The sequence below is a fragment of the Amblyomma americanum genome, chromosome 1 (genome assembly GCF_052857255.1).
Source record: "Amblyomma americanum isolate KBUSLIRL-KWMA chromosome 1, ASM5285725v1, whole genome shotgun sequence".
Classification (NCBI taxonomy): domain Eukaryota; kingdom Metazoa; phylum Arthropoda; class Arachnida; order Ixodida; family Ixodidae; genus Amblyomma; species Amblyomma americanum.
The window spans coordinates 47,387,808-47,415,209 of record NC_135497.1 but is presented as its reverse complement, the minus strand read 5'-3'; the positions used below and the strand labels follow the sequence as shown (position 1 = coordinate 47,415,209).

At 46.6% G+C, this 27,402-nt stretch overlaps 2 protein-coding genes and 1 long non-coding RNA gene across 4 annotated transcripts; all 3 read left to right on the top strand.

Annotated features, from left to right (window-relative positions):
- The first annotated feature begins 3,481 nt into the window (after positions 1–3,481).
- LOC144132637 (uncharacterized) lies at positions 3,482–6,900 on the top strand. Of its 2 annotated transcripts, XR_013314882.1 has the most exons (4): positions 3,482–3,577; positions 3,695–3,864; positions 5,270–5,415; positions 6,813–6,900. It is a non-coding gene; the product is annotated as an uncharacterized LOC144132637 (long non-coding RNA). The 2 variants fall into 2 exon arrangements; XR_013314879.1 differs by lacking the exon at positions 6,813–6,900 and having other exon boundaries at positions 5,270–5,634.
- Positions 6,901–11,031: 4,131 nt separating this feature from the next.
- Positions 11,032–26,751, top strand: LOC144132631 (uncharacterized). Its single transcript, XM_077665180.1, has 7 exons — positions 11,032–11,113; positions 11,681–11,767; positions 12,205–12,311; positions 14,743–14,891; positions 22,161–22,373; positions 23,011–23,172; positions 25,016–26,751. Exons 4-6 carry the CDS (start codon positions 14,775–14,777, stop codon positions 23,164–23,166), a joined length of 486 nt encoding a protein of 161 aa, XP_077521306.1. The 5' UTR covers positions 11,032–11,113; positions 11,681–11,767; positions 12,205–12,311; positions 14,743–14,774; the 3' UTR covers positions 23,167–23,172; positions 25,016–26,751.
- LOC144115385 (uncharacterized) lies at positions 16,267–19,670 on the top strand. The gene is made up of 2 exons (XM_077649757.1): positions 16,267–17,019; positions 19,539–19,670. The coding sequence occupies exons 1-2, from the start codon at positions 16,267–16,269 to the stop codon at positions 19,668–19,670; spliced, it is 885 nt and encodes a 294-aa protein (XP_077505883.1).
- Positions 26,752–27,402: the final 651 nt, after the last annotated feature.

Genomic DNA, 27,402 nt, shown 5'->3' with positions numbered 1-27,402 from the left:
TGTAGTGCTCCCAAGTTTACTGTCATGTTTTTGTTCTCCTTCAGCTCTTCGGCTCATGGTGCCGCTTAGTTGTCTCTTTAAATACTGCGTGCAAGACCAACCGGAATGCTTGGCCCCAAAACACATGTTCGGGCTTTGTGTGACATGTACTAGGCAATGAGTGTGCATACATGAACATTAAATTAAGTTTCTTGCATCATACAAATAAAGCTGCCGCGGTGGCTCAGTGGTTATGGTGGTTGGCTGCTGACCCGAAAGACGCAGGTTCAATCCCGGCCGCAGCGGTAGAGGCCCGTGTACTGTGCGATGACAGTTCACGGCAAAGAACCCGAGGGGGTCGAAATTATCGAGAGCTCTCTACTACAGCATCTCTCATAGCTTGAGTCGCTTTGGGATCATAAACCGCATAAAACAAAGCAAATAAAGCAAGTATCTTGCACATTGCATGTGTCTTACCGTAATATGGTGTCGTCACCGATATTTACTCTCTACCTCTATGTTCCTCCCCTGCCCCTTTGTGGAATAACAGGTGAAGGAACTTTTCCTTATCCGACCTCTCCACCTTTTCTGGCATATATCTTTCTCTCTTACTTGGAAGCTTGCTGTACTGTACTTGATCAGGCATCTAAAGGAGCTGCTTGATTTTATGGTAGGTGCATAACTGTTATTCTACAACGAAGAAACTTCAAGACGCTGCCTGACTCGTGTTGCTTGTGTGGACAGCAAGGGAGGTGAGGCGGCCTGTAAGTGCTCAAGAAAATAATTTTGCCCCACCTCACAGAATGTTGCGCTTACTTGCATCGCACATATAGTGTAGCTGCTTCTGTGTGGTGGTCGTGAGTGTTACGCATTCACTTGAACAAGTAGAAAAAATTGATGCCTTTCTAGGAAGGGAAAAACAAGCAAAATTGCTGACAACATTTGTAATTTTTATGAAGTAATATATGTGCCACTTACATCACAAAAGTGCATGCGTGCAGGCTTGCGAAGCAAAATATGAGTACATCACTGAATTTTGTGAGGGTACACTCTATTCAAATTATGTTGTGTGTGTGGGGGGGGGAGTTTTCCCTTTGTTTTATGTTGTTTGTTATTAATGCCAGAAAAGAATCTTTTTTCCCCGGCTTTGCACATTTAAGTTGATAATAAGGGATGCGCTCTCGGTGTGTTCTCCTTGACGCGATTTACTCCGATATTCCGCGCTTTGCAGTTTCGTTTCGTGCGCGGGTGCATGCAAACATGACTAACAACAGAGTCTGGTGCAACGCGTTGCCTAAAATGTGCACATCGGCTTGCCTTGCCAAGCATGCATTTCAGCACTAAACACATCTTGGAGGCCTTCCAAGCGCACACAGATACAACTCCGCTGCACCCCGCTCTCTGTTAAAGCCGATACGTAGCGATTAAAAGCTTTAGCACTTTTGCTGACCTGACGGTAGCTGACGCGGCGCCTAAGAAACAGTGGGTTTCCGCAGAGTTTACAACGCTAAGTATGCGAGCGTTGTCCTCAGACAGGGACTGCATGCTGGCCTGCGCGTATTTAGGCGCCGTTTTGGGCGCCTTTTCAGCAGTGGCGGCACCACTCTAAAGATATAGCTCTCGTTGCTTCCTTTCCTGGCCCGGACGAGATGACTTTTCCCCCAGAAAACTGCCTTAGTTCCTGCATTCAACTGTGGCTGGTAAGCAAATGCGCGAAGCTGTCGTCGATCGTTATAAGGAGCAATGCCACAAAGGCATCATGCCGGCCAAAGCTTTCACTTTCCGCTCCCATTCGGCACGCACGCCATTACGAATACCCTGGCCCCGTTCCTGATGTTCGCCAGCTTCTCTGGGCAACAGTACGCACGCGTGTAGCGCCGCTCGTGACTCGCGGGTACGCCATCAGTTCACCTCGACTGAAAAGTCGTCTAGGCTGCGCCCTCGCTCGCACCGCCGCATCGAACTCGATGAATCCTTTGACAACCGACGTGCGAGTCTTTCGCACTCAGTAGCCTAAGTCGGTCTGCCCTTAGCTGCTGCCGGACATCCGACATGATACTCAAGAGGCCGCAACATATTTCACTCCTTCGCACTGCCCCTCTACGCACCGAAGATTGCAACGCAGAGGTGGCAGAGGCTCAGCGCAAGCTCCCGAAGCGGCGTTCTGTTCCGTACTTGGCGCCAATAGTAGCAGACGACGGTATTTATTTCTAGATCAGTTTTTACTTTTTTTCTCTCATCACGTAATCAGATTCTGTGGGTACGTAACCTGGCACCGCCTTGATGGGTACGTCACGCCTACGTCACAATTTGAACAAAATGGCGAAATGTCGAGAATAGGGCCCCAGTATACACAATGCTCACTTAATTGAAGACAAGAAAAAGACAGCTAGAACAGACAGGCTGCCATGCCTAATACTCATTAGAAGCAAAAATATGTCATGCCAATAAGAACGGACCGTGTGCTGGACACTCGCAGTATCGTTAAAACTCGCAGCAGACCTCTGCGTTAATTTCAGCCTGTCCTTTTCCGAGACTTGACCACTTTCTTGATGATATAACTCACAACTCGCCGATTTTTCCAGGTAAACGAAATTCCTCTTGACAATTCTAGGTTGCTAGACACCCTTTAAAACCGTCACAGCCCTTCAAAGAAATACAGTAGAACCTTGCTGTTCTGTTCTTGGTTCGTGTAATCTGCAGTATCACAAAACAAAAAATTATGCGTGTTGTGCTATTTTTATTCACAATACAAATTCTGGATAACTTTTCGAAGCGATTCCCTGGTATACATGTCCATAATTTTGCCAAATTGTGACCATATGATGCATTCAGAGACCAAGAGAAAATACCAGCCAAGCTAGTCATCATTTTTGGATGCTTTGCCCACACGCACCTGAGCACTGCGGAAGACGCCGCTGCTGCCCTGCACAAAGGCAAGGACACAAAGCATCTTAAGAGCAGCTGCGGCTCTTCCACAATGCTCAAGTGTAAGGGGACAAAGTATCTGAGAACGGTAAGAAATAGTTGACGGACTGGACATGCCATGAAACTTCACCCCCATGGAAAACAAAAATATGGAAACAACTTGCAAACGCTAGATAGCAAGAACAAATTACTCACGTGCAACACGATCGCACACTCCTCCCGCCGACCGGCCGTAGTGCTACTAAAGCAATGCTCAACTCGGCTCAAACATGAACAGGAAAAAAAAAAAAAAGCCGATGTGAAGTTTTTTGGTCAAACCAGATTCGACGTCATGGGTTGAAATAATGCTTGCGTTATTTCGACCTGGTTGTAAGCGAGGCAGGATTGGCTGTGAGCGCCCGTACGTCATGTTCGGCGATGTGTCGAGTTTGTCAAGAAAACTTAGCGAATGTTGCAGATTGTTGTTACAAGTGATGTTTTCTACGAGAAAAAAATAATTTCGAAGCACAGACATTGAAGTACAGCACTTGTTGTCATGACAACGATGGGACGCCAGCACAGGCGCCTGCTTGCAAATGGTGCCTCTCTGCCAAGGGTCAATGCGCGCCGCTCGGTTGACTTGCACCTTGTGCACGGTCTTTTTACTTCGCTAGCTCGGCAGACACAAACGGTAAGTGCAGTTCCATTCATAAGGTCTGTGGCGCGCTCCTTTTCTTTCGCGAGGAGGGAACGGTGCATTGGAAAGGTGCTCAGTGAGAGTTGCACGACTCAGGATGCCGTTTCGCAGGTTGCTCGTTCACCACGAGAGGCCACAAGAGAATAGGTTCGAGAGCCCAATTATCCCAGCCCGCAGGAAGCACGGTCGCTCAGCTCGCCGAGAGTAGTTCTCATCTAAGAACAAAAGGCCTGATCCAAGTATTATGTAAAGCACGCGCAATACAGCAGCATAGCACTAAGGTGGGTTAATTTCTGTATATTTTGTTCCATGCCTATGTATGCATAGTAAGCTGATTCTTGGATGCACGCTGGCTTCGGCAGTGTGGTCACTAGGGTGCACGGCCAAGATTTAAAGTTGTCTCTTTGAGGCATAACCCTCTTGATTGCGCTATGCGAAATGCATCGAAATGTAGCGAAATGTAGTAGCAGGTCTGAGCATAGCTAGAAAAAGGTGGGGGGGGGGTGGATATGGCAGACATGTATGACAATAAACCTGTATGTATATTGTGTGGCATCTGTCGCCGTCCATTCTGTGATGTGCGACGTTATAGGAAGTTTACGCTTAGTCAGGCATGTTATTGTCTTTTCGTCAACTTCCTTGACAACTATTTTGTTTTGAAAATAAAAACTCAACTTCGGCTTCGCGTGTGCCTTCTTCACGCGACACCACTGCTCTATGGTGAAGCCACCCTACCAAGTTATAAAGCCATCATGTTGCAGCGTCAAGAAAATGGTTCTGAAATTTTGAAAGAGGTCAGAAGTGCCCGTTTTTGTAGCGTCCGCATGTGGGATATGGGTGCGCCGGACCGGGGACCACCACTGTCCACACCGGTTCGTAAACATAGGCCCTGAAGTTTAATTTCATAACAAAAATGAGTATGGCTGCAAAAACAAAAATCTGCGTGGATTTGAAAGGTTGCATGCACACCTTTGCAGAAGAACTGAGGATTGGGCGAGTTGGTGGTTATCCATCGCATTAAAAACCAGCGTTAAAACACACACAAGAGGACGAGACGAGAGACACGGAAGGCGCTGAACTTACAACTGAATTTTATTCGACAGTAAGAAGTCAATTTATACAATACACACACACATGTAAGATTGTCCCGTCAAACGCAGATGTACTGTAATCACCCAAATGCGATAAACCCCCCCCCCCCCTAAAAAAAAAACATTAAACAAATTTCCAAGGCAGATGCGCTATCATCAACCCTGCTACCCACAATGAAGACACCAAAAAAAACATTAAACAAATTTCTAAGGCAGGTGCGCTATCATCAATCCCGCTACCCACAATGAAGGCACTTCATTGTGGGTAGCGGGGTATATATGTAGCCTTCAGCATCTGTAATAATGTGTTTCGGTATATATATGACGAAGCGTGCCTGGAGTCCTGTTCATTCTGTCAGGAATTGTTAGGATGCTCAAATACCCGAGATGCAGTGCGTGCAGTGAAATAGTCTGTGCTTTAATGCCTGTAATGACTTGACCCGAGTTTATTTGGTTCTGTATGAGTCCGACAATTTCTTGCATTTATTCTTTGCTGTGAACTTCTTTGTTCAGAGTCTAACCATGCGGAATACCCTTCAAACCGGTCTTGGTTGCTTCGGTTGTGTCTTTGCATTGTTGTTTTATCATTTCTCAGGGCAAAGTTCTCAACAGGCTTCTTGAGTGACGCACTGCGCTCCACTGCTCCACACCCAAGGCATCTTACATTCTTAATGACTTCATCATTAAATGCTGTAATGCTTCTGTGTCGCCAATGAACAGAATGGTTGCTAGCCATAGCAGGTGAGTTGTGATCATTTAGAGCAAGTTCTTTTCTCCTAGACTGCTCATTAACTAGGTCAGGTGCACTGTGGTCATTTTCTTCAGTAAAGGAAAGACTCCTCATATCTCCTGCTTTTCCAGTGCAGTAGCTTTTTTATGACTTTTGATAGAGCTTCATTGCTATGTATTGAAGCTTCATACTGATCCCAGGAGCTATAGTCATGAGCATAGTTCCATCAAACCTGCTGATTTCTGATCTAAAAAGTTTGCCTATTGGCCTCGCTTCTCTCTGATGCATCCTGAGAGCTTCAATAGCGAACTGATGCACGTGGATTTTAGTCGGTAGCATGTTGCAGTTCCGCATTCCTTCGCATCACATTAATCTATAACAGATGGAGGCGCAGCTTCCAGCTGCTTTTGGAGCTTGGCTCCTAGCTCCCAGTCATCAGGCGCTCTTTGTTTTCATATTCCGCATTGGGTGGGGATGCCTCTATCAAAAGAATGGTCAGATTAACATGCAGCTCAACTACGGATTTGGATAGGGAGGATGGCGGGTTGCCAAGATTTCAATTACTGTTGCAATGCCAGCTGAGTGCCGTGCACGACAAAGCTTTTCAAGTTGAAGAGAAAAGTGCACAGGTAATGCTGGTACGAAATACCGTCAGTGCTCGGTGTTTCTGTCGCTCCAGTGCAGAAACTGGTTGCTTCTTCTTCAAGGACGTCGGGTCCTGGCTGCAGGCAGTGTAAAGTTCTACACTTTCAGTGTTCTCGGTAGCAGCTTCTGTAGTAGTCTTCAGCTCTCCATTCATACCTTCAGAGTTCTGGGTTTTTGGTACCATCCTTCTGGGAAGTGACCATAGTTCAAGACCCACAAGGGACACCAAGGCAGAGCTATTGACTGGAACCTTAAATGGCTACTGAAGAGAGATGATAGGGTACGTTAGAAATGCTAGCTGCAACGAGAGCTTCACCTCTTCTGTGATGTTCAGTTCATCGGTACCAATTTCCAACTAAGCTCTCTGCAGTGAGTGCCTTTGCAACTGGGGCCATGTGTCGTACTATTTTCTGCCTTGTCGGCGCTGTGCCCACCTCTCTTCCTCTCTCGGTGCTTCTCTGTTCTCTCCAACAATTGTTTCTTTTGTCAATTAAATTAGTCTGCACAGATCCTTCGATTTGTCAGCAAAGTTTTCACCTCTTGGCTTGACCAAGCTTACCTGCCAGCTGGTACATCTGGTCATATTTGGCATAACCATGGATCCAGATTGTTCAGGGCTATGAACCAACCCCATTACAAGTCTTGGGGGAATGTATGGTGTGTGGATAAAAATGTCCACTATTTGTTTGAGCTAGCATGATGGGTGCATTTCGAGCACATTTGATTATTGTGGTTGGCTCAGAATTATGTCTTTACTGTGCAGGACGTGGATGAAAAATTTGCTCGGGATTCTCTCCAAATTCGGCTAGCTGGCACTGAACCAGAGCTGGTGCAAGCAGTGCTTGCACTTGGCAAGGTGAGTGCACTGTGTCAGCTGTTACATGCATTGCATTTATATTTATTTATTTATTTATTTATACACAGTACCTACAGCGCCCTCATTGGGGCATTATTGTAGGGGGGAAACGTCATAAATAAGAACAAACATCTAGTACATAATAAATTAGGCAAATGATGCGGTCTACACAGAAAATACAATAAACCCATGCACACGGAAGCAAAAACAAAGAAACAAACAAAATAAAAACCATTGTAGAAAGGCAAACATACCCTAAACACACACATACACACACAAAAAAAAGATACATTTTAAAATACAGCACTGCTTAAAACATAATACACTCGGACAAGAATTATTGCACTTATATTGACAGGTGGCTTTGCAAATCGGTCAGAAACGATGTAGGAGGAGCGGTAGCGACCCGCGAAGGGAGACAGTTCCAATCATGCACTGTTCGTGGGAAAAAACTATATTTGAATACGTTTATACGGCAATTGTACTCGCGCACCTTAAGTGGGTGGTCAGTGCGGGCGGAAATGTAGCTGGGTTCACTAATGTATTTCTCTTTTGGAATTCCAGTTTTATTATTAAGCACATTATAAAAGAAAGAGAGTCTCAAATATTTGCGCCTGTTTTCAAGTAATGGCCATCCCAACTTCTCGCGCAAACCAGAAGAACTTTTTTGGAAATTGTAATCGGCGGACACAAACCTAGCAGCCCGTTTCTGGACGCGCTCCAGCTCCTCAATATTCAGTTTTGTATGCGGGTCCCAAACCGCGGAAGCATACTCAAGTATCGGACGTACAGTAGACATGTATAATGTCTCCTTCAGCGTAAGGGGAGCGTCCTTAAAGTTACGTCTGAGAAAGTTTAATGTGCGACTGGCTTTAGCAGATATGTAATTTACGTGTGTATTCCATGATAGGTCAGTAGAAAAAAAGACTCCCAAGTACTTATAAGTTGAAACTGCGGATAATTCAGTGCTACCAAGGAAATAGTCTGTTTGGAGGAATTGTTTCTTTTTTGTAAACCGGACCAGATTACATTTGGAGATGTTTAGCGCCATATTCCAGTTGTTGCACCAAGAGAATACAGAGTTGAGGTCATGCTGTAGTGAAATTGCATCTGCTTCAGAAGAAATATTGCGGTAGATACAACAGTCATCAGCATAAAGTCTGATTATACTTGAAATGTTACTAGTGAGGTCATTTATAAAAATGAGAAATAGAAGAGGGCCCAAAACCGACCCCTGCGGAACACCTGAAGTTACACCCACACTTTCCGAGCTGACACCGTCGATAACCACGCACTGTCTCCTTTCCGCAAGATACGCCTCAATGCAGGATAAGAGTGAGGTAGGAATATTTAATTTTGAAAGCTTCTGTAACAATAGGTTGTGAGCAACTAAATCGAACGCTTTTCGAAAATCTAAAAATATACAATCTACCTGACCGGCGGAGTTTAAGGAAACAGAAATGTCATGTGTGAATTCCACGAGCTGTGTTTCACATGAGAAGCCGGACCTAAATCTATGTTGTGTCGAACAGAAAAAACTATTGTTTTGTAGATGGCTAATTAACTGAGTATAAATGACATGTTCCAGTGTTTTGCACGACACGCTCGTCAGCGATATGGGCCTATAGTTACATGTTTTAGTTTTATCACCACTCTTATGAATCGGAACGACATTGGCACTTCTCCAGTCAAGGGGCAAAGAAGAATTCTCTAACGATTTCTGAAATAATGCAACGAGATACGGGGCAACTGAAGCTGCACAATTTTTCAAAACGTAATTGGAAATGTTGTCAGGCCCTGGTGCTGATGTAACTTTAATTTTCTGTAATAAAAGCATGATCCCCCGTTCAGAAATTTCAACGTCATTCATTCTAGTCAGGGTGCTGGAAAATTGAAAGTCAGTATGTGTATTAATGGGATCGGAAAACACCGATTGGAAATAAAGATTGAAACTTCTCGCTTTACCTTTTGAATCCCTTCCAAAATCAGTTGCGTCTAGTATATCAGGCGCAGAGACCCTGCTGTTTCTCTTATTTTTAACATATTTCCAGACTGCCTTTGGGTTTGTATTTAGTTGTTGGCCTAGTGTGCTGAAGTATGCCCTTTTCGCTTTACGGATTTCTTTCGATAAGTTCTTAGTTTGCTTTTTCATCTCGGAGTACAAAGTTAGTGCGGGCGTATCACAATATCTGCGAAAGAGCCGTTTCCGCCGGTTGATCATTGCCCGCAACTGTCTATTCATCCAATGCATATCGTCACGACGCTTGGCTGAAATCAAGCGGGATGGGATGAAAGTCTGCGTCAGTGACAAAATTTTAGTTTTAAACAAGTTCCAGAAGGAATCAATATTCAGGGATGGCTGATGTGAAAGAAACTCAGGAAAAAATGCGTCGAGTTCCTGTGATAGCGAAGCATAATCCCCTTTTTCATAAAAAGACACTTTGCGTGGTTGGGTGTGGTGGGTCTTCACAGCATTACAGGATACTTTTGCTAAAACTACATCATGGTCGCTTATGCCTGGCAGCGTTATGACAGACGAGACTAGGCTAGGGTCATTGCAGAAAAACAAGTCTAGCACATTAGCACTGGTAAGGCCGAGTCTGGTAGGGGTTTGAACAAACTGAAATAATGAGTGAGCACCAATTACTTCACGGAAAGCGGTATACAAGAGGGATGCAGTGCGAATTATTGGTTTAAAACGACCATTCTACGCTGGGCATACTAAAATCACCGGCAAGGATAATATGTGTTGCGTCTAAGGCTAATAATGTGTTGCTAAGTTCAAAAAAAGGCTGTGCGCAGGTTGAACCGGGCGTCCTATAAAAAGAGCCAATTGCCAAAGAAGTACCATCGCCCAGCCGTACCCTGCACCAGACAGCTTCAGAGGAATCGTTGTCTAAGTTAACAGACACGCTTCTCAAACTGCTATGAACGAGGATGAACACACCACCACCGCGTACATTGCGATCCTTCCTATACGTGGTATAGGATGGAGGAAATATTTCACCATCACTTATGTTGCTGTCCAGCCATGACTCGGTTCCAATTACCACATGTGCGCTCGTCATTTCTAAGAGTGAGAGGAATTGGTCAGTTTTGTTTTTTAGACTGCGGCAATTAACAACAATACAGACAAGTTCATTTTTAATAGCAGTTTGTGGGCTAGCTAAAAGCCTCGGTGATGGCTATTGGTTTACACAAGTGATATCGTCTGTTTCAATGTTGTAGATATAGGTTTTGTTGTCCAGGTTTAGCTTATTAAACCGCAGTTTCAACTTTCCGCCGCGTGCCTTAGCAAACTGCATGAGCTTTTTTCTTTGTTGCCGCACTTTGGCCGAATAGTCCTCGCTTATCGCCCAGTCAGTATCTTTTAGTTTGGCAGCATTTGAAAGAACACGATTCTTTTCTTTAAAGGACAAAAATTTAACGATCAGGGGTCTGTGCTTGTCGGGCGCATATCTTCCTAGTCTGTGCGCTCTTTCAATGGCAGCGGCGTCAACGGAAAGTTTTAACTTTTCAGCGCAAAAAGAGATAATTTTAGTCTCAGACTGTTCCCACGATTCGGTTTCTTTGTCATGGATGCCGTAGAATATTAAGTTGTTTCTTCGTGATTGGTTCTCCAGGTCATCATGCGATGACTCGAGGGCCGTGCACGCGACAGCAAGTTTGTGGGAACTTTGAGATTAAATAGTTGTCTCTGATTTCACTTTGAATTGTTGTCACTGTTTGCCTACTCACCTTTGCTTTGCTGTGGCTGCATAAAAGCATTACAGAAAACATGCTAACAGCAGTTTATTATGAATGACATACGCACTGGGAGTAGTGTGAGGGATAAGTGTGACAGCAGTTGGCAAAGCAGTAAAAAAAGAAATGTTTCTGTAATTCAAGTCCGATTTTCTTTTATTTGTTTGTGCCTTTTCCCCTACTTAATACTGTGTTGTAGCCCCTCGGTTCAGGTTCTTTGATTTTGGCTGCATGGTGGTAGAACTAGCCAGGAAAGAGAATTACAACCCATCTGTAAATTTTCATCCTTTGGGTAATGTTTCAGTCATGACTACACGCCAGTTGACCTGTGGGATCCTTTTGCAGTTTCTTTCAATCTGCAGTGGTTCTTTGTTTCAGGATCTGTGCAAGTTTCTGGAGCAAGGAGTTGTCCTTGGCACCTTGAGGCGCCTCCTGTTTGAGCCCACAGAGCAGAGCAAGAAATGGTGTGTGCAGAATGTCCCCTCTCTGCTCCTAGCATGCGTGTATTCTTATTATTGTCCTGCATTTGATCGACGCATGGCCTTTGCTGGTTTGCATATTTTTCTTTTTCTCTGGTTTCTTTCACATTTTTTTTCTTTTCCATGATTCCATGAGGAGTTGTAAGAATGGCATCATACACGTTCATTCGATTGTGGTTGGTTGTGATTGAGCCTTAGCGTAAGGCATAACTTATGTCAGCCTAAGAAGTTTTTTAACAGGCTTTGTCTTGTGGTGTGTTTGATGCCTGAGGTCTGCACGTAGGTGGAGTTTCAAATATGATACATTCACCCCACTTCTTCATGAATAGGGGAGAAGGAGATTGAAAGAAAGCAAGGAGAAAGTTAATCAAAGTGGCTCACATAACTGACGAGTCAGAGCCCATTTTTTGAAGTAGCCATTCTTTTTTTCAACTGCCATCGTGCTTGTTGTAGGTTTGACCTGCGCACTGGTGTTTGTGTGTGATGACCTGTGCTCGTCACTGGACGAGGGGCAAGTTCTCACAATGGTGCGTCCATTCTTGATGCCGACAGACGCCTCGGAGGTGTCTCTCGCTCGACTGGCGTACGCAAGCACGGCCTTGCAGCGGTTGCCAGAGCTCAGCAACGTCACTGCTGACAGTGAGTGCAAGTGCTTTACTTTGCCACGGTTACGAACCTGCGAGGTCTTGATTATCACCTGCAGTAGTTGTTGATGTGTGTAATGAAGGGCTCCAAGGACTGGGGTAAAACTTTTGAGGTTTCTTGGATCTTGGCAGTGCTTCCATGTTCCCATGACGAGGACACTGTGTGATGCCTTGCTGCATTTGCCGAGCTTTTATGCTTCTGCTTGTGCATTTTGTTGAGTGCAACATGTTTGGCTCATGTTTGGCACCTAGCACAGTCTACTAATGTGCCAAACTGTACGACTTTGAACATAGTACTTAACAGGAGGCAACAGAAGGAAGGAAATGCCCTCTGTTTTGCAGTGCAAGCTCATGAACATTGTTCCTTCATTCAGAGAAGGATCTGTTCCAAGGAAGCTGCACCTGCCATTTCATTTCTGACTCTTGTTGCAGAAAAGATAACGGCCGCTTTGGAGACTGAGGATGTGGACACCATCGCGGAGTTGCTTCTTGCTGATCTTGGGGAGGCTGCTGGAAAGATTGACCAACCTCTTACTGTGGTGAGCTAACAATTTTTTTTTCCCAAGTACAGTAAAAGCTCATTGCTTTGGCCTCTGTTAATTCGGAAATCCGGATGATTCAAACTGACGGCTCTGTCCCAGCGAGTGTCGGATGCTCGCTAATTCAGACGCAATGGATCTCACACCGGTTAAATCAAATGGACTTCTGAATGGAGGCTGTGTCCAGGTATGAATGGTGCGGCAGGAGATCGTCGAAATAGCTTTACTCAAACCTGAATTTCATGCTGCATAGTCGCTTGGTTACCTCTGACTGCGTGCAATGGCAGGCAGGACGACGAACGGGTGGCCTCATATCAGAGAACACTTTGACAGCATAAGTTCTCTTTGATTTGGCTGCACTAGTTTCATGGAGTTCTGCAATGTTGGTGCCAGCATGCAGCATCAGCTCCAAGTGCAGCTTGCCACTGGCTGCTTCCAGAACGAGTGATAGAGTGCAGGCCTGGTTGTCTGGTAGCCTCGGTGTTGCCTTCAAATTACAGCCAGCTGCATGCTGGCAACATCAATGGCCACCGTAATCTCATACCACATGATGAATTTTCAAGCGGCAAAACATAGTGCAGTGTTGCATGTAACCAGGCCCAGGAAATCTTCGTTTTAAAAAAGTTGTTGCATGTACAGTCGAGCCCACATACAACGGACCCAATTAAGACGAACTTTCGGTTGTAACGAATGAGACCTGCGCAACCGTCAAAATATACATTATTTCAATGGCACAAAATCACACGTATAACAAACGTCATTAAGCCCTGCTGATCGGTTACAGCGAACGGACGGCGCTGTGATGCGAGATAACCTGCCTCCAACCCCTTTGTGCGCCCGGCATGCGGTATGCTTTCCCAAGCCTCATCACGAGCGAACTGCCCGCCCTGTTTCGTGCCGCACTTGAGCGAGCTACCCTTTCGTTGCCGACGCGACTTCCAAGATCGCCCTCCCGCCCCTCCTCGCAACTCCACTCCTTTATCCTCACCCTCTTCCAAATCCACACATGGCCTCTGCGAACAACGCCGCCGCCGCCAGTATCGATCGCGGAGGCCGCGCACTGTGAAGCAGGCTTTCCGTGGGAGCCAAGAGGTGGCTGCACTGACACTCACGGACGCCCTTTATTGGTCTCTCCGATGGCGCTGTGCGTGTGTATCCTTGGCTTAATTGGCTTGATTGCCACCTGTGCATGCTGCACGCCCACCCCGTCACGCGCTTTTGTCACTCTTGTTGCGGTGCGGACGTTTCGTTGGCTTAGTTCAAATCTTGGGCCCAGGTTGTAATTCGGGATGGCGGACGGGAACACCGAGCCCACTTCCATTGTGTTCAGCTGTAGAGATTATGAAAGCGGCCTGTGCGGTGGTGACGGCCACTGGCTAGCAAAACTGCTTCCGCAAGGGCGGCTTCGTCGACACAGTGTCTGATGCCGAGCCTGATTCTTCGGAAGATGACCAGCCCAGCGGCAATTTGTGGCGGCGTGTCACCAACTCCGACATGGGGGTCATGACATTGGTTGGAATGATTTTATTTCTGTTGATGACGCCGACACCACGGAACAGTGCACGAACGAGGGCATCGTTTCTGAAGTGCGGAACGAGAGTGACGCAGAGGAATCAGATGAGGATGAAGCTTCGGAGCCAGCACCCATAAGCGTGCCTGTAGCAATGAGCTACATAGATAGCCTAAGAGAACTCGACTATACCAAGGGCCTCGGCGATAGCACGCTTCTGCTTAAAATAATCTGGAAACCTCAATCATCGGATCTGCGCTGCAAAAAGAGACGATCATCGCGGACTTTTTCGGAAAGAAAAATTTTTTTCGTTTGACAAGCAGCTGTCTTTAAAGCTCTGGTCCACTTACTACGAACTTCGGGATATAACGAGCGGACGCCATGTGATGCTCATGTTTGTTATAAGCGGACTCGACTGCATAGCACAGATGATTTACAAGATGCGCTGAAATGCTACCCATGGGACTTGACTTGACCGCTTAGGTTTACAGTTCTGATGCCACTAACAGCTACTTGCCTCCTGCTTTCTAGACAGAACTGTCAATAATTCACTAATGACATAAGCCATCCTTTGTTGTCATTAAAGTTGCCACAGTGGCTCAGTGGTTGTGGTGCTCAGCTGCTGACCCAAAAGGTGTGGGTTCGATCCCAGCTGCCGCTGTTGAATTTCGATGGAGGCAGAATGCTTGAGGGCCGTGTACCGTGGGATGCCAGTGCACATTAAAGAACCGCAGATGGTCAAAATTATCTGAAGCCCTCTATTACGGTGTCCTTTATTGTCTGAGTCACTTTGGGAAGTGATCGAAAACAAGCGTAGTGCTTTACAGCTGCTGCCTCTGCTTTGAAGCACGAGTTTTTGTTTGTTACTGTTAAGTTTTGTGTATGACGTGTGCTGCACCATTTTTATTTGAAACCTTGCAGAAAGCCCATGTGGATTCTAAGGCAACAAGACGATGCCATCTGCGCTACTTTGGACCTTCTTGCCAACATATTTGGTACAGTTGTGGAGCACTCGGTCAGCAAGGGCAGCAGCCAATCAATTTCGGCAGCTGATGCAGAAGTTGTTCAAGGTGCATTCCTAGCCTTCTTCCTTGCACGTGTGCATGCGTGCTTGCATGCTTGTGTGTATGTGTCCTCATTTTACATAGAAACACACTCATGAGATGAAATGCAAGTGTTCAATTACTTAGGGTTTCAGAGGCTGCTTTAGCCAGTTTTGGGAACTGTGCGTACATAAATCTTAATACAGGGTCATGTGCGGCACTTCGCACAAATGAAAGAATGGAGGCGTTGCAGAATAAAAAAAAGCGCACAATGTGCAGTTAGTGAGCTGTGTGTCATCCCATAGGAAACATGTTAGTCTGGTCATCTAAACCGATGTTAACGAGTTTGATTTAAACAAATTCTTTAAGTTTTGTAGTTCAAATAGGATTCAGAATTCGCCTTCATGATTGCTGGGGCGACGTGCAGGTGAGCATGAAGGCATTCCGAAAAGTCAAGCAGCAAGTTGTGGCGCATGTGAAATTTCAGTCACAATTTACTGCAATGTCTCACAGAGGTAGAGAGAAGTCAGAAAAGTCAAATGCATTCCAATCTTAAAGTCTGAAGAATTGGTTAACAGTTGTATTGCAGAATAAGCTTTCAAGTTAGTTTCGTTTTGCGAATGCTTCTTTGAAGCAGAACCCGCATTTCAGAACTCGTTCATTTGTGGGAAAATTTGTTGCATTATATTGTACAGTATCCTTAGAGGGTGTTGGAAGTATTGTATATATGTGGGTAAGGACCACATTTTTTTCCACCATTTTGGCAGATTTCGGCCTTTACCTGAAAGCAGAATTTTACTGTTTCGTCATCTGACTATAGTCTGGGGTCTTATAAGAAGTTTGTTTTAGCAGATGTGCCACTATAAAAGGCATATGTGAGAATGCTAAGTGTATCCAAATATATGTTATATGAAAGATTGAATAAAGTGGCCATGCAATGAGAGGACAATTGCAAATGGAACATTTATTGTGGTTCCCCAGGGCTGCCGGGTACCCACCGGAGATAAAATGAGTACAAGTTTTCTGCTGGTCTGGTGCTCAGCTTCTTTAGGGTGAAATGCTTGGGAAATGGGTCTTTGACCCCACTGTGAGTAAAAGAAAAATAAAACCTTGTTCCATGGCACTCGGCCACAGCTGCCCTTGCGCCATAAAAATTCATTCATGTGTGAAGAAGAAGGGCATCCTATATTTACTGAGGGAAAGAAGAGGTAGCCGCACTGCCATCGCTCAGACCGACTGCCTGCTGACCTGAATAGACCAGAGACTCGGTCACCGCCGTGGTTTCGCCGCCGCCTCAGCATTAACCTAAGCCCCCGTTACATTCGGTGGAGGTTCGGTTTAGCATCCTCGTACCACCCTGGACCTGTGCAACCTCACGCTACCGACCCCCGCTATGCCCGCTATGCCTGAAGCCGCCCACCACCAAGCCGTGCAGGTTGGCTCACTAGGCCTCTGTTCCGGCTCCCTCCGGCAGCGGGACCCGGCACTCTTCAGCGGTACTGACAATCGTGACGCTGAAGACTGGCTCACATCATACGAGCGGTTGAGCACATATAACAATTGGGACGATACCACCAAGTTGAACAATGTCTTCTTTTATTTGACTGGCGTTGCCAACCTGTGGTTTCGAAACCACGAAGCAGACCTCTCCACGTGGACTGCTTTTAAGGCGAACCTCACCGAAGTGTTCGGAGGTCCTGCTGTGCGCAAGCTACGCGCCGAACACCGCTTTCGCGAGCGCTCTCGGCAGTCGGGTGAGACGTTCACCAGCTACATTGAAGACGTGGTCAACCTATGCTCGCGTGTCAACCCCCAGATGTCCGAGGAGGACAAGATCAAGCATATTCTGAAAATCATCGAGGATGATGACTTTCAGATGCTGCTGTCGCGAGATCTCCGCACCGTTGCCGAAGTCGTCAGTCTCTGCCAGAGCTACGACGAGCTGCGCAAGCAGAGGCTCATCACTCGCCAGCACGCAGCAGCGGTTGTCGAGTCGCTTGCCGGCCTGTCGGCTGCACCTGACCGCTCGCAACTGTTGGTGCACATGAAAGATTTTGTGCGTGAGGAAGTTGCAGGTCAGCTGTTGCTTCTGCCATCCCCCTCCGTGCAATCTCCATTCCTGGCGCCCGACCTTCCCACTGCCATCAGCGAACAAGTGCCTGAGGCCCTTCCACCGGCCCCTCCGCCTGCACCAGCACAGCCGCCCGCACCTGTCGCTGCACCCCTCACCTACGCTGCCGCCGTCGCACGGCCGCCTAACTACCGCCCAACCTACGCTCCACCTCAAGCGTCTGTGCCTCAAGTTCCTCACGCTCCGACGCCTTTTTTGCGACCGCTTCGGCAATTTGGCAATCTCTGGCGTACTATTGACAATCGGCCTATTTGTTACTCTTGCGGACTGCCTGGTCATGTGGCCCGGCTTTGCCGTCGTCGTGCGCTGATCTCCCCAGTTGCCGGTTACTGGCCTCCTCCCAGTGACTACTCACCGCCAGCCGAGACGCCACAGAGTCGCCCACTTTCCCGTGATCGCACCACCTTCTCCACCCGGCGGTCACCTTCTCCTCGTCGCCGCTCCCTTTCTCCCATGTGTCGGCACCCGAATCTTTCGCAAGAGGAAAACTAGACGCCGCAGTTCTTGAGGCGAGAACTGCGCCACCAGCGAAATGTCCAAGGCCTCAGTTATGTCCCGCCAATCTGATCGCCGTTTCCGTAGAGGGCGTTTCTGTTCTGGCGCTTGTGGACACCGGCTGCCATGGCCGCCTCCTTTTGCCGCTCGTTGCGAAAAGTGACGACCCCACTTTCTGGATTCTCGCTGCGCACCGCAAGCGCGCAGGCTATTGCGCCGTTAGCGGCGTGTACGGCTCGCGTCGTCATTCAGGAAATTCTCTACGTGATTGAATTCGTCATTTTACCAACCTGCTCTCTTGAGATCATCTTGGGTTGAGACTTCCTGTCCCGCCATAACGCAGTCATTGATTGTGCTCGTGCTGAACTTGAGTTCTTTGCGCTCAGCGGTTACACGCCGCTCGATGCCCCTTCTGCTACTCCTGCCAAAGCCGTCGTTGCTGAAGACACTGAACTGCCTGCCTGTTCTTCTGTTCTTGTGCCCCTCACTTCCGACCTTGTTCGCGACGGCAACATACTTTTTACACCATCGCCCCTCTTTCTGTGCCGCAAGTACCGCTCCATACCTTATGCCGACCTCACTCTGTCAGCTCGCCTTAGCGCGTTGTTCGTGACCAATCCGTTTACATATGCTTCCGCTGTGCGTCGCGGTGAGTGCCTGGGTACCATGCAAATCATTGACTTCATTCTCTACCGCGATGAAAATGACAATTCCCCATCCCTTGACGTTAGTGCCGTCAGCCCGCCGGTTCCTGCACCCGACACTTCGTCTCCAGACGTTTTCCTTCCCTCCATCGACGCCTCTCTTCCTGCACCTCAACGAACTCAACTTCTCGCTCTGCTTCATCAATTTCGTTCCTCCTTCGATTCACACCAACCCGCTTTGACCCGCATGTCGACTGTCGCCCACCATATCGACACCGGTGACCACGCCCCTCTGCGTCAGTGCCCATATCGTGTCTCAGCCACTGAGCGCCAAGTTATTAAAGACCAAGTTGACACCATGCTTCAGAGTGGCGTGATCCAGGCCTCACACAGTCCCTGGGCTTCTCCCGTGGTCCTCGTGAAAAAGAAAGATGGCTCTATTCGTTTTTGCGTTGATTGCAGCCGCCTGAATAAGGTCACATGAAACTCTTTCGCGCATTGATGATGCTCTGGACTGCCTTCAAGGAGCGGAACTCCTCTCTTCTCTCGACTTATGCTCTGGGTACTGGCAGGTCCCCATGGCAGCTGACGACCGCCCTAAAACCGCATTCGTCACCCCTGATGGCCTGTATGAAATTACCGTCATGCCTTTTGGCCACTGTAATGCTCCGGCTACTTTTGAGCGCATGATGGACAGCATTCTGCGTGGCCTGAAATGGAAGTCGTGCCTGTGTTATCTCGATGACATCACGATATTTTCGCCCCACTTTGCCACTCATCTATCCCGGCTGAAGCACGTCTTAACATTCCTTACGGACGCTGGCCTTCAACTGAACTTAAGAAAGTGTTGATTTGCTGCTCCTGAACTGACAATTTTAGGCCACGTTGTGTCAAAAGAGGGCGGCCGCCCCGACACCGCCAAACTTCGTGCTGTGACTGCGTTTCCAAAACCTACTTGCATTAAGGAACTGCGCAGCTTCCTAGGCCTCTGTTCCTATTTTAAACGTTTTATTCGCAACTTTGCGGCTATTGCTGCCCCTTTAACTGAGCTTCTCAGCAGCAATGTGGATTGTTCGAGTTGGTTGCCTGCCTGCGACGATGCCTACAACACCTTGCGCAGTCTCCTCACGGCACCACCTATCTTGCGTCACTTCGACCTGCAAGCCCCAAGTGAAGTACACACGGATGCCAGTGGCATTGGCCTCGGGGCTGTGCTCGCCCAACGCAAGTCTGGATTTGAGGAATATGTGGTTGCTTATGCCAGCCGCACCCTCACGAAATCTGAATCCATCTACTCCGTGACGGAAAAAGAGAGCTTGGCCATTGTCTGGGCCCTTGGAAAGTTTTGACCTTATCTCTATGGCCTTACGCTGTAAGCAACTGCCTCATCACTCTGCTGGACAGTTGCAGCCACTGCAGTGTCCTCCTCGCCCCTTCGACTGTGTTGGCATCTATATATACGGCCCTCTGCCATACACCGCTGCGGGCAACCGCTGGGTCATTGTTGCCATTGACCACCTGACCCGTATGCAGTAACCGCCGCGCTCCCAGCTGCTACAGCTTGTGAAGTGGCGTGCTTCATTTTGCAGCGCTTTATACTTCGCCACGGTGCTCCTCATGAACTCTTCAGTGACAGAGGATGCGTATTCTTGTCTGATATCGTTAAACCTCTACTCGCCGAGTGCAATATCATTCATCGGACTTGTACAGCCTACCATCCGCAAACAAACGGTCTAACTGAACGATTTAATCGCACTCTGAGTGATATGCTAGCGATGTACGTTGCTGCCAAGCACACGAACTGGGACCTCGTTCTACTCTATATTACGTACGCCTACAACACTGCTACTCAGTCCACTACCGGTTTCTCCCCATTTTTTCAGCTCTACGGCCGACATCCATCCGCTCGCGTCGACACAGTTCTTCCATACCGCCCTGCCTCATCTGAGTGTACAACTATTTCTGAAGCTGCCCAGCACGCCGAAGACTGCCGCCAGATTGCACGGTCGCTCACGGCAGACACTCAGGGGCGCCAGAAACACCGCCATGACGACGGTCAGCTTGATCCGGATTTTCCACCTGGTTCACTTGTCTGGCTGTGGATTCCTTCCACTGATCCCGGCCTATCAAAGAAACTTCTTTCGCAATACCATGGCCCCTACCGTGTCCTGGAGCGCACATCCTCCATGAACTACCTTATTGAGCCCCTCACACCATCTTCCGATCTTCGCCGACGTGGTCGCGAGACTGTGCATGTCCAACGACTGAAGCCATACTATGACCCGGTTGTGTTGTCGCCACCCTGAGTCACCAGGATGGCACCTTTTCTCCCCGGGGCCATTGTGAAGAAGAAGAAGGGCCTCATCCTATATTTACTGAGGAAAAGAAGAAGATTCTTGGCCTATCCCCCAGTGTGGGTATGTGCCGTCTTTTGATAGGCTAACAACAACAACAAGAGGTAACCGCACTGCCATCGCTCAGACCGAGCGCCTGCTGACCTGAACAGATGAGAGACTCGGTCGCCGCCGCCTCAGCATTAACCTTAGCCCCCGTTTCACATGCAACATTTATTGTGGGATCAAGTGAGCAGATGAGTGAGGGCATGAAATAAGCTCTGATAATTGTACTTGAAAACGGCACCAGTCTAATTTTATTTTTGCGGCATCTCTTCCTCTCTCTTCCGCAGCGACTGATATTTTGTCCTTTTTTGTTTTTGCTTTCCCCCTAGCTCTGAGCAATCAAAAGCACAACTGCATGATTAGGCATGCACATGTGTCTGACATCTCAATCCTTCCCTAGTTGTACAGCTAATTCTATGAGCAGCTGCACCACATGCCTTTCCGTCTGGCTCAGGCAATGCCCCGGTGATGCCGATAGTATTTTGCCGCCTCAGCACCTTGATAATGTGTGTTGCAGGTCCGTATCAGTTGAAAAATTCACCTCTCAACTGTTTCAGCCCTGAATCAATGAGCAGCTCCACTTCGTACCTACACTCCTTTTAGTCAGCAGGGAGGCAGCTTGCGGCATGTGGCTTGTGCGATGCCAAGCTCTGGCCGTATCAGATCCCTGCGCCATGCTCAGGCAGGAGTGAAGGTACTGCACAGAAGCTACCTTTTAGAGTTGCGCTTTTTGGCGTGGAAACATTTTTTTTTTTCGCTTCTAGGAGGTTTTGCGCGGACATTCTGTGAGTACTGTTGTGCAGAATCGCTGTGGTTCACAGTTGCTGTGAAACTATTTTTTATTTATCTGAAGGACATGCACAACAGATCGTGTTATGTGGATTTCTCTTGCATTGGATCCTATGGGAAACCAACCAAATGATCACACATTGTTCACCTCATCTGAGAATTCATCTCAACTGAGTTTGTTTCAAGAGGAATTAACTGTAGTTCATTGAACCGAGAATTTTGCTGTTTCAGTGTTGGCAATGCTTCTTGTAATATGATGCAATTAGGTCATTCTGATGCCTTTGCCTTTCTCCCCTATCTTTTTTTTTTTTTTGCAAAGGGGGTAGGGCATTTTGTGCTGTAAGCACAACTGGGTTCACCACTCATGGTGTGTAGGTTCTGCATACAATTGCAGTGCCCCTATTTTTTGCACTTAGAAAGTTTTCTCCAAGAAAGGAAAAAGGAAAAGCACAATCCTTCGACACAGGTTTGCACTGACAGGTTTACACCAACAGACTTCTGATAAGGGAAGTGGAGTACTTATGATGTATTCCATTTTCCTCTGTAATGCCCTACGTCCCTGAGGGTAAATAAATAAACAGATAAAAAATCATTTTGTAAATGCTTACTTTAAATGAATAATTGAACAAAGAAACAGGTATGTTGCTTAAAGGCCATGCTGGCATTCGTGATTGTTCTGAGTTGAAAACAGATATACTATATCTCTAAAAGCTGAACTGAGTCATTTAGTTTGTCATTAATATTTGACTTCCGTTTGATTGAACTGGGAACATATTTGCACTCCTCTGCCATTTCTGGCTAAGCCCGTTGTTCTGTTTCAATTTCCTGCTTTCCCCAGATGCACTCTCCGAGCCTTAAACACCAGGTGCACTTCCTGGGTGGCCTGTGGCTGTTGCACCTGGATGCCAGCTGTTGTGCCGTCGCCAGCAGCAGTCACCAGGGGGCGTCACCCTCCCAAAGGAAAAGCTTCAGTCTCTGGCTTTTGCTGTTTCGGCCCAGCTGCTGCAGACAGCTGAGGACATCAAGTGGATCTTGGTCGAACAGAATCTTGGTGGGTATGGTGGCCTGTACAGCAAAGAAAAATAAAGGAAGCATGTTTGAATCGTGAAAAGGGACGGGAATCATGGGAGTGCTTAAGGGATACACTCGGTGGTTGGAGGAGCTTCTTGTAATCTAGGTGGTTTGTGACTGAAAAAAAGAATGTTGTGCACAGTAAAATGTTTACAGAGAAATGAAAAAGTGGTGGCTGGTTGCAGTGCACACCTTTTAACTCCCGTGATGCGCAGGGCCAAACACCGAAAGTCATTGATCGGTATTTTTGCAAGAAGTTACATAGTGAGGGTGTCAGAAGCAGTGCATTGTATGGTGCACAAGAAGTCTGGCAGAAATATTCTGCAAAAAAGGAAGACATTGGTAGTCAACTCTGCTGAAATAAAATATAATCAAGAATTGTGGATAGGTATGGAGAACACAGAATGCAGAGGCTTACTCTCTGCGTGTGTAGGTCACTATTGCTTCTTCTTCATTTATTTACTCTTTTTTTCGATTTTTGAAGCTAAAAATGTTTGATGCCATCCTGCGTTCCCACACCATGTGACCTTATCTAGCACAGAATGGCAGCCGAATATAGTAGACTACGAGCACCACTAGCGAGAGTTACAACTCTGTTTTTTTGTCCGCATGTGCAGTGCCATCGTGCTGTCACTACTGTCGCCAGTACAAGGGATCCGAGAGGTGGCTGTCAGCCTGGCACAGGCGGCATTGAACTCGTCTCACAAGGGGTGCAGCAGGCCCCATCTTCTTTTCAAGGAGATCGACCAGCATGCTGCAGAAGTGGCCGCTGACACGGAGTACGTGCTTGCTAACCCGAATGCTGGTGTTTCAGGTTCAGTGATGACAACAAGGGGAGGTCAGGGGTGGTGCTCGCCACCCCAAGCAAGTAATTGGTTGCTTGCTCCATTACCCGACAAGAATTTGGTAGAATTTTTTACATTAAATTGCAGCTAGTAAAGGGACATTGCCTTCACAATGTGTTCTTTTCATTTTATTTTTATGAGGAGCAATGCTACGTAAGCATCATGCCTACCCCAAGTTGAGTTAAATTGATGAAGTTGGGGAAATGTTTTTATTGGAAGGGACGGTTTAACCAGCACATTTTCGTGAAGTAGCATTTGTTGTTTTTTTTTCCTAATTTGGCACTTGCCTTTGATGTGAATTTTTTTTTCTGGTCTGTGGACGATTGTTCCTATGTAGAGTGACAAATTTCTTAGAATGATGATCCACAAATATATACCTTATAATCTCATGTAAGGGCTGCACCCATGTATGGACCACACCCTCTGTTCTGAACTATATAATTGAGAAAAAAATGTGGCTATACTTTTTTTTTCGTTCGTGTATGAGCCGCATCTACAAAATTCACTCCCAAATTTAAATAAAAAGTGCGGCCCTTACACAAGTTTCTTATACAGTAGCTTGTTACAATGCTTGTCTTTAGGGTCCCTGCAGGTGCATTGTGCTGAAGTATGATCAAACTGAAATTCAAAGAAGGTGCCAGAATGAAAAGAAACTGAAAAGGTAAAAAGTACCGTGGGCATTCGTGTAAGGACTGCTCTTTATCTTTGCGATTTTGACGGTGTGCAGCCATTACATGGAACCCGTGCCCTGTTTATGGGGTGGCACGTTTTTTTATGACGTATTAGCACTTCCGTGGTGATTCTTTTAAGTACATAATGCAATAATTAAAGGTATGGATGGTACAGTGCACAGTAGCATGCTATATTGCTTGATAGCCAGCACGAGCCACCTAAAATAAGATGCTGGTAGGCCACTTTTTTGGCCAAAGTTCCCTTCCCTTCTTTGGCAGAGGTATGTGCATACAACTGTTGGGCCATAGTACCTTACTGAGAGTAATGATGGTTTGGCCAAAGGTTCGATACAATGCTTAGCTTGTGCGATCTGAAGCCATTGGTGGGAGCTGGCCTTACCTGGGTTGCTTTTCTGATCGCTTTACTGGCAAAGGCATGAAAAACGTCAGTGGTACCTTCATTTTAATGTCAGAGTATTGTGTTGTGCTTAACTGGTAGCATGGTTATGCCTTTTATGATAAACGCGACTAGTTTCAAAGCATCTTTGCTGCGACTTCTATGCGAAGCATGCCCAACCGCTAGCGTCTGAGCCAGGCGGGCAGCATGTCATTGCAGGGAAGTACGGCACTAGCATGGGAGCACCCTGTTCCGACTTTTGTGCAGCTGGAGATAATACCAATAACGTTCTGCCTTTTTTGGTGTAACACCCTGCTCACAAGTAGAAAGTGGGGCAGTCTGACGAAACAACACGTCATCAGCATGATCGCACTGGTTGTACAGAGTGTCGTAGGCAGGTTTCACCATCTGTTGGCTCCGGGTGGAATGCACCATGTGTTTAAATGACACATGCGTGAAGTGAAATTCTTTTGGCTGACTTTATTTCTTTCTAAATTATTGGCTGCCAAGCCGTGGTTGCGGCCCTTGCACTAACACAGCCCTTAAACAAGTATATATGTCAAACGAGCAAGGCGTTGATTAGTGCCGGGACAGCACAGTGTTCCGCAGTCCCCGACTGGAGCTGCTTGAAAAATTGGCCATCATTTATGAACAGTAGCTCTTGATGAAGTGTCTGAAAAGCCTTGCTCTGTGTCGTGCCTGCATGCAGGGAGCTGCTGGAGCTGATCGTCACGTCGAGTTGTGGCCTGAAGAAGCAGAACACACTCCTGGTGCTTTTGAACCACCCTCAGGTTCCTGTGGCGATGTTGAATGGCGTACTCCAACTGGTGACGCACGTTGACTCCAAGGTGTGCGGACTGTTGATGATGACGATGGGGGGCTCTGGTTTCGTTGGCAGAAGGCCACTGCGACAAAGGTGCACAGTGGCTGTCATGTTTTTGGTCTGCACAACGTGGGAGTCAAAGACCGTTTTTTTTTCTTTCCTAAGATTTCACCCCAGAGAAAGCTGAGCACCAGGCCAAGGAGAAACTTGTATCTGCTAGAAAACTGATGGTTAGTGGCACTGGGTACCGAACACTCCACCTCCTCTGTACTAAGCAGATGGTCAAGGCCATCACTGCAGTGTTAGTTTTTTTTACCTATTTTGCTTCTAGGGCTTTTGGTTGTGCCACGTGTGTTAAGGTTGATGTAATGTCTTTTGTGTAGCAAAGTGTTTCAGAATGGAAAGTAAGAGAGCTTTGCTTTGACAGCTTTCTTTTGAGATTGGTTGAGTTGCTCATTGCATTACTTCCTTGTCTCAAAAGTAGTTTCATTGGTTGCGTTGAGATAATGGTTCAGATAGTAGTTTACAAGACATAGGTGTGAGTTGCCTTCCATTCATATCGCCAGTAAAAGCAAATGGCATGCCCCCTTTTGCAGTTTAACTGTACAAATCAATTGTATGCAGCAAGGTGCAGTAAATGCCACTTGGAAGTGTCGCAGTGTTTGAACTTTTAGAATGTGCAGGCAAAGTCGTATCGGTATCAGATTTTTTTGTCAATTTTTATCTGGGTGCCTGAGCTGCCTGTTTTGCGTATTTCTGGCCTGGTGAGAGTAGGTAATGTCCTGAAGCTCCACCCGAGCACTGAGAAGCACTGCAGTGTAGAACTCCGGATAAATTTTGACTACCTGGAGATTCCTTAGCTGGTGCTGACATTACACAGTATACTTCAGCAGAAGTGAGGCACTCGGGTATCTGTGCTTGTGGTGAATAGATACCTTCACATTTAAGGGTATAATTTAGCATTTTTATTTTATTTCTCAGCTTTAGGTTGTTGCAAAACACTGGGAAGCTGCTTTGTATTGACATTTTTTTCTGCTACAAAGCTCGCTGTAAAAGCTTTCGCCATTCGCACCACCACTGACAGTGGCATTGGTTGCAGCTTACAAGACGTGGGTGCAGCTTGCCTTTGGTTCATTTTGGTGGTCAGAACAAATGACTTGCCTCCTTGTGTTGGTTAATTTAGTTAATTAAAGCTGTATAGACAGCTAATTTTTGGATGTGTGTTTTCTTCTTTCTAATGATGCGCAAGGCATTAGTATACGTGGAGTACCACATGGCATTCACCTACAACTGCTGAATAATTTAAAATCTCATTTCTCTCTCATGCTGTTTTAGTTTCACTTTCAGTGGCCGAACGATTGCAACTTGCAGTTTCAGTTCACACAAGGCATCACAGGAAATGCGAAGTATTCACTGCTTCATCATTTTAATTCGCTACGTTAAAGTTGGTCTACCTCAAGAGCTGGAATGACAACGCATGAAGCAGCAGCAGTTTTCTTACATTTTTTTATGCCTTACGCATGCGAAACTGACATCACAGAGCTGCCGAAACTCAAATCAAAAGAGCATGGGAGGAAAATTATATTATAAATTATTTAGCTGCGGAACGGAAATACCACGTGGTGAGCCATCTATAGTAATGACCTACACATCACTGCGAAGAAGACAACATGCCACCAAAATGCGTTGTCTATACTCTTTTTAATAGACGTGACAGCTGCGAGATGCTTTAAATGCCGCAGCATTTGGCTACAAGGTGGGATGAACAGAGATATTTTTAATTTTGAAATGTATTGAAGCTTCAAATACTTAGAAATGTGGTGCGTGAATTGGGTTTAATGGCAAATGCAGTTCAGGAACTATTCAGAAAGCAGCATTGTCTACCTTTACTTGGCAGTTTATTAACCTGGTGGAAAAAGAGTTTAATGTTCAGTATAAGAAAATTATTAGTGGATACTTTGGTCTGTTTTGAGCATGCTTGAAGTGGGTGTAGCTTATGTATGGTACTGACACAGTGAGATTGTCATTGAGCAACTCTGTGTGTTTGTGTACATCTGTATTGTTTGTTGTCAAGATGGCTACTCCCGCTAAATGGACTTTTTTTTGACGTGATGTAACTTCTGAAGAGGGGACTTATTGACGGGGGAGAAGGGACTAGCGCACAAAGCAGTTAAGGCAGTGTAGGCAGGAACCACCGACGAATGCCAGCAGCCTAAGCTTGAGTCTCGTGCGGAGGCGACCAGCGATGGTGATGAAATGTGGCTTGGCTGCAT

Coding starts and splice junctions, on each gene's coding strand:
- LOC144132631 (XM_077665180.1), top strand. CDS start 14,775: ATGCCATCTGCGCTACTTTGGACCTTCTTGCCAACATATTTGGTACAG. Junction 14,892..22,160: donor TGATGCAGAAGTTGTTCAAG/GTGCATTCCTAG, acceptor TGCTTTCCCCAG/ATGCACTCTCCGAGCCTTAA. Junction 22,374..23,010: donor CTTGGTCGAACAGAATCTTG/GTGGGTATGGTG, acceptor CCGCATGTGCAG/TGCCATCGTGCTGTCACTAC.
- LOC144115385 (XM_077649757.1), top strand. CDS start 16,267: ATGCCTGAAGCCGCCCACCACCAAGCCGTGCAGGTTGGCTCACTAGGC. Junction 17,020..19,538: donor CCACTGCCATCAGCGAACAA/GTGCCTGAGGCC, acceptor TCTGCTGGACAG/TTGCAGCCACTGCAGTGTCC.